The 7,382-nt window shown below is 42.5% G+C and overlaps 1 protein-coding gene across 1 annotated transcript; it reads right to left on the bottom strand.

Annotated features, from left to right (window-relative positions):
- Positions 1-7,165, bottom strand: SARC_07506 (hypothetical protein; the record flags this gene model as incomplete). The annotated part of the gene is made up of 9 exons (XM_014298546.1): positions 7,072-7,165; positions 6,262-6,387; positions 5,540-5,664; positions 3,870-3,946; positions 3,196-3,358; positions 2,580-2,760; positions 1,820-1,921; positions 706-805; positions 1-167 (listed from the first exon to the last, which is right to left on the bottom strand). Exons 1-9 carry the CDS (start codon positions 7,156-7,158, stop codon positions 1-3), a joined length of 1,128 nt encoding a protein of 375 aa, XP_014154021.1. The 5' UTR covers positions 7,159-7,165.
- Positions 7,166-7,382: the final 217 nt, after the last annotated feature.

Below are 7,382 nucleotides of genomic sequence, written 5' to 3'. Positions count from 1 at the left end.
TCATGTGTAATACGCATGTATGCACGTGTGGTGGGTGTTGCGTGGTGGGTGTTGTGTGTTGTGTGGTGGGTGTACCTTCTTGTTGATGTCCACCTCGTGTTCCTTTAGTTGGTCTTTGGCTTCCATGAGTTGGTCCATCAGCGCACTCTTCTCCCGTTGATGTTGTTCTGTGGCGTACGCAGTTGCAACGACATGAGGTCAACGAATAAAACAAAGAAGCAAAGAAACCCTATATACCAACAAACCCAGAGACAACCAAACAGACAAATAAATAAACAAACAAACAAACAACCTAACAAACATCATTGACACTCGACTGCCCATCCTCCCTCACTACATGGTACAGTGATAAACCCTAAACCCTAAACCTAAACGCTAAGCAATGTGTCTCCTCTGACACAGTGCTAGCCACCCCAATCCCAACTGCGCAGATGCAGCACATGCACGTTTTAGCCATTGACGAAGAATATGCACGTGTTGACAATCGATAAGGTTTACTTTTGTGTTTATCATGTATAGATTATCTGTTAACCATTGATAGGAGTTACTTTTGTGCTTACCATATATAGATCATCTGTTAACCGTTGATAGAGTTTATTTATGTGTTTACCACCCGTTAAATATTGATAGGGGTTACTTTTCTGCTTACTCTGTTAACCCTTGATAGGGTTTAGGGGTTTAGGGTTTGTCTGCTTTTGCACGTACCTTTGATGATACTGAGGATGCCATTTAACTCGTTGCACTGGTCCTGTAGTGAGGTTGTGTGTTGCTGTTGCTGGTCGTAACTCTCTTGTGACATGTACATCTGCGGCGAACGAAATGGAGTCGAACACGAATGCGAGACGAAAGATGGATAAGAAATAGGCGAAAAACGGGACAAAACAGGACCAAATGATTGAGGGGAGGACAGGCAGACATTATCAACGTATGGAGGTAGATCTCCAGGTATAATAGATGTATGAAGGTTTATATCCAGGCATAATAGAGGTATGAAGGTTTATATCCAGGCATAATAGAGGTATGAAGGTTTATATCCAGGCAGAATAGACGTATGAAGGTTTAGATCCAGACATAATAGACGTTTGAAGGTTTATATCCAGGCATAATAGACGTTTGAAGGTTTATATCCAGGCATAATAGACGTATGAAGGCTTATATCCAGGCATAATAGACGTATGAAGGTTTATATCCAAGCAAAATATACGTATGAAGGTTTATATCCAGGTATAATATATGTATGAAGGTTTATATCCAGGTATAATAGACATATGAAGGTTTATATCCAGGCAAAATAGACGTATGAAGGTTTATATTCAGGCATAATAGACGTATGAAGGTTTATATCCAGGTATAATAGACGTATGAATGTTTATATCTAGACATAATAGTCGTATGAAGGTTTATATCCAGGCATAATAGACGAATGAAGGTCTATATCTAGATATAATAGACATATGAAGGTATATATCCGACATACATACATACTTGCCTGCTGGGTTGGTTAGTTCCACGCATACACACTCACATATACACGCACATACACTCTCTTATACACAGTAACATACACACTCACATATGCACTCATGTACAACATACACACTCACATATGCACTCATATACAACATACACACTCACATATGCACAAATATACACTCTATCATATACAATCATATACACACCCACGTACACACTAACATACTCACTGGTATATACACTCATATACACATTCACATATGCACTCATATGCACATTATCATATCCAACTACATACACACTCACGTACACCCCAACATACACACGCACATATGCACCCACACACCCCATTCTGCTCTCTTGCTGCAAATAGGTCTTTGCGTAACCTGATGATTTCCTTTTCGTATTTGTTGACATACAAGCTTTCATCATCCTCGTCTATGAAACTCTGTACAATACAAAGACATATAGGCATTAACGTTATGTTACGAAACCCTGTATGATACAAAGGCATATGTATGTTAACGGTATGAAACCCAGTAAGGCATATAGGCGTTAACGATATGAAACCCTGAAAACCCCCCCAAAAACGCAAGGCATATATTTGTTAACGGTATGAAACTCTGTACAATATGTACGCATATAGGCGTTAACGTCCTCACGCTACCCAGGACAAAGACTAGTAGTCGAACTTTGAATTTCTGCACAGAACAAAGGAACGTGTATACACAACCAACGCAGTAAGCACAGAGAAGCATGTGCATGTGAAACACACACAGAAGCATGTGCATGTGCAACACACACACAGAAGCATATGCATGTGAAACACACACACAGAAGCAAGTGCATGTGAAACACACACACAGAAGCATGCGCATGTGAAACACACACACAGAAGCATGTGCATGTGAAACAAACACACGTGTTTCAATTGAACAAATCTAATTATAGTATTTTTTGTCATGGTATGTCTACAAACACATGTGTTTGTTTGGCTTATGACATACAATGTCTTCCCATGCATGTCTGTGTGTTACGTGCTGTTGTGTTACACTTGTATGCATGTCTGTGTGTTATGTGCTGTTGTGTGTCACGTGTGTGCGTACCTTGTTCATGCAGGTGGCATTCATCTCTGGTCTGTTCTTGACGTTCTTGGCTGTAAAGCAGTACTCGAGTGTTCTGAGTGTTTCTTGTACGTTGCAGCTGGCTGGTCCCACTGTGGCAATGAACTTTGTTTTGGCCTTTCCGCCTAAGGAGTTCCTCAGCAGCTGTGTCAGCACCTTACCCCTTTTGATTGGAAGAAGCAAGGACAAACAAGAAAAGAAAGGTACAGGGTTTATAGTTTAGGGTTTTCAGGGGGTTTAGGGGGTTCGATAACATAGTTTATGCGGCTTTAGGGTGCAACGCAATGTGATGACGGCTGTGCATACGCCAACGCTACAGAAGAACAACAGAAAAGTACTCAGAGGCCAAATGACTTAATGCACATGCGCATGACACACAGACGACACACACATGCACAAGACACACAGACACACAGCAACAACGGTAGGAAGCACGTGCACAAACACGTGCATGAAACTATGACCCATACACACACACGCACATGAACTGTTCTACACACATGTGATAAGCATTTGACCATGTGGTTGTAGTACATATCTGTACATGAATCGTTCTACACTTACCCTGTGGTTGTAGGTTGTTGGTTGTAGTACATACCTGTACATGCCCTCGATGATTTTGCCCTCCACCAGATTGCGGATGACTGTGCCCAGGTGCAGCAGGTCTTGGTTGATATTGCCAGCCTCACGAGCACGCGCATGCACAGCACCCGACCGCTCAATGTTCTCAGAACCACCCAGATCAACCAGATTAAGACTACCTGTGTGAATAAATTAGGACTACCTGATTAAGACTACCTGTGAGAAGGAAAGAGAACTACCTGATTAAGATTACCTGTGAGAAGGAAGTAGGACAACCTGACTAAGACTACCTGTATGAATAAATTACAACTACCTGATTAAGACTACCTGTGAAAGGAATTACGACTACCTGATTTAGACTACCTGTATGAATGAATTAGGACTACCTGATCAAGACTACCTGTGAGAAGGAGAGATAAGCTATAGGTAAGTAGGTATGGTGGATGATGTAAGCATAAACCTAGGTTTGTATAAACTCTAGGCTGGTAGCAAATTTTGAGCATTATTAATTAAGCGTGATTGAAGGTGTATGGATACACCCGTACCACACTAAAGGCAACTGTGAAATACTCAGGATAAGGTGAGCAATGTATGACTAATACACTGACATTAACCATGTGACTCAAGTAGCATACACTGACATCCACCCCTTGAGTTTTAGTTTTAGGGTTTAGTGGTAGGGTTTCTTACCATTGCGTCTGATTTCCTGTCCCATGGCGTCTGTTTCGGTGATGTCGACGTAGACAGTGAAGACAGTGTGCGACCGACTGTTCATGTAACACAGGGGAAGGAACACACGGCCCAAAGCACAAAACACGGGTTAGTGAGATATCTGTGGCATCAAGCAATTATACCCCATACACACGCATGAGAAAGAGTACCATACACACACACGAGAATGTGTCATACACACACATGAGAGAGTGTATCATACACACACATGAGAGAGTGTATCATACACACACATGAGAGTGTATCATACACACACATGAGAGAGTGTATCATACACATACATGAGAGAGTGTATCATACACACACATGAGAGAAAGTATCATACACACACATGAGAGAGTGTATCATACACACACATCAGAGAGTGTATCATACACACATATGAGAGAGTGTATCATACACATACATGAGAGAGTGTATCATACAAATATATGAGAGAAAGTATCATATACACACATGAGAGAGTGTATCATATACACACATGAGAGAGTGTATCATACACACACATGAGAGAGTGTGTGAGTTTATCACATACTCACTATCCCCTATCACATGCATGAGTGTGTGAGTGAGAGTGTATTATATACATAGACCAGACCCTATGCACACACATAAGTGTGAGTGTGATTGTAACAAACACACAGACTATCCTCTATACACAGACATGAGATTGTGAGCGTGAATGCGAGTGTAGGAGAGTGTACAATGGGCAAAATATACACAGATGCAATGGGATTGTGGTGTGTGTTGGCGTATTGAGTTTGCAGTGAGTGTAATCCGCGTCGCCATAGTTCATATCTTGAGCTAACGTTAATAAGCACACTATGTGTGTTGGTACATATGTGGTGACTAGTTCATGGTCATGAACACACTCTGTATGTTGATACATCTACTTCATGTTCATGAGTTCACTCTGTATGTTGGTGTATATGTGGTGTCTGGTACATACATTGAGTTAACGTTCATGAGCACACTCTGTATGTTGGTTTCTATGTGGTTTCTGGTACATACCTTGATTTGGTGTTCATGAGCACACCTCGTATGTTCGTGTATATGTGGTGTCTGGTACATACCTTGAGTTGATATTCATGAGCACACCTCGTATGTTGGTTTCTATGTGGTGTCTGGTACATACCTTGAGTTGATATTCATGAGCACACACTGTATGTTGGTACATATGAGGTGTCTGGTACATACCTTGAGTTAATGTTCATGAGCACACTCTGTATGTTGGTACATATGAGGTGCCTGGTACATACTTCGAGTTGATGTTCATGAGCACACTCTGTTTGTTGGTACATATGAGGTGTCTGGTACATACCCTGAGTTAATGTTCATGAGCACACTCTGTATGTTGGTACATATGAGGTGTCTGGTACATACCTTGAGTTAATGTTCATGAGCACACTCTGTATGTTGGTACATATGAGGTGTCCGGTACATACCTTGTGTTAATGTTCATGAGCACACTGTATGTTGGTACATATGAGATGTCTGGTACATACCTCGAGTTGATGTTCATGAGCACACTCTGTATGTTGGTACATATGAGGTGTCTGGTACATACCTTGAGTTAATGTTCATGAGCACACTCTGTATATTGGTCATATGTGGTGTCTGGTACAAACCTTGAGTTGATGTTCATCTTGGTCGCAGCCACCTTGCGCTTTTTAAGGCCCTGTGACAGCACTTTGTACGCGTCATGTACACTGTTCACATCCGGTCGCTCCATACCCACCATCACATCATTGCCCTACAACGCAGTTTTTTAGAGTTTAGGGTTTAAAGTTCAGGTTTTTATGGTTTAGGATTTTTAGGTTGGGTTTTTATGCAATACAAGGCAATGCAATGCAAAGCAACGTAATATCCGCGTTAGTACGACTCAAGCTGTGTGTAATTGTACGGTCACATACAAATCATTGGCGTAAGAAGCATAGAAAGCAGCACAAGTAAACACAAAAACTCTAAAAGCCTAAAGTACGGCACAGACAGCAAGCCCGTACATTCAGGTCAATGTATTTCGGTTATTTATTCACACACACGCACAGACACTGAAAATCAGGCACACGAACATTCGCACAAACAATACGGAATAATCGAAAGAGCACAACAGATGGGGCCGAAATAACCTCGGAATAGGTAAAACACTGACCTAGGCATATGCATCCTCACCACCAACTGAAGTGCATATAGGCAAAAGACGTGCTATTGCGTAAAAAGTATGACACTGACATAGACATATGAATCCTCACCCCAGACTCAAGTGCACAAAATTAAACGATGGGTTATTCCGTATGCACATAGACCACACACGTAGCCGTGTACTACAACCATTCATGCACAGACACACCTCAGCGTTACGCAGGATTCTCGGGGGTCGGCGATCGTCCAGCACCAACAAATCAAGCAACTTGTTATTGTGAAGTTCAAGGTACGACACACTCAACTGGTAACTCTTCAGCGACTGGTCCAGGGCCTACGATGGGCACACGCGGCAGAGAGACCGTAGATAAACCACATACAACAAGTAAGTAGCTGGTATAAAACTTCAAGAACTCTAAAACCCTAAAACATGTGTAGGGGTTTAGGGTTCTAGACAGCACCATGCTTGTCTGTGTATTGGAAGGAGCCGTATGCGCACTGAAAACATGCTCCGCCGCAGTATATGTGTGTGCCAAAGAACAACGGAAACCCTAAACCCTACAACAAAGTAGGTAACAAAATAAACCGTTCTTCTTTTAAACAGTTCCTTCTCTACGCATAGCAAATGGCGCAGTCGCACGACTAAGCACATCGGCTGCCACAGATAATTCGACTGTGATGATAGTCAATCAGCCACAGCGCAACTAAGCAGTGCCACACACCCCGACATCAAAGCTGGAATTACAGTCAACCAATCAACCCTATAAAGCCTATTAAGCCAATTAAGCCAACTAACGCTAATGACCCTATCAACCCTATTAACCCTATTAACCCTGTTTGGTACAAGTGCGACTACAAAATAATATCTTGTGTAGGCCTCATGGATCAGGCTTACTGCACAGCCCACTCTCACACTACCACGCACGCCACGCCCACGGACTACACTAGCAACTACAGATGATACTCATGCTAAGCCAAACCTTAAACCCTACACCCTAACACCAGCACAACCCCCTACCTTGAACAGCTCAATGATGCATCGAGGGATGAGTCCAGCATTGGGACTGGTGCTCCAATCGCCCGAGAGGCCCTTCTCACCCAGCATGGTGTAGGTCTTACCACTGCCTGTCTGTCCATAGGCGAAGATGGTGCAGTCGTACCCTCGCAGCACATCGTTGAGCGTATCTGTGGCCACGTCCGCAAATACAGTGTCCTGTGGGGTGTGTGGAATGGGCGGGTAATGGTCTGTCTTACTATTAGGTTTGAGGTGTGTGAAGTCTAGAACACAATGCAAACGCTTCTGAGATGCGAATATACCATATATATATA

This window comes from Sphaeroforma arctica (assembly GCF_001186125.1).
Source record: "Sphaeroforma arctica JP610 unplaced genomic scaffold supercont1.601, whole genome shotgun sequence".
Taxonomy (NCBI): domain Eukaryota; class Ichthyosporea; order Ichthyophonida; genus Sphaeroforma; species Sphaeroforma arctica.
The sequence above is the reverse complement of the archived record's forward strand: the minus strand, read 5'-3'. Positions and strand labels throughout refer to the sequence as shown.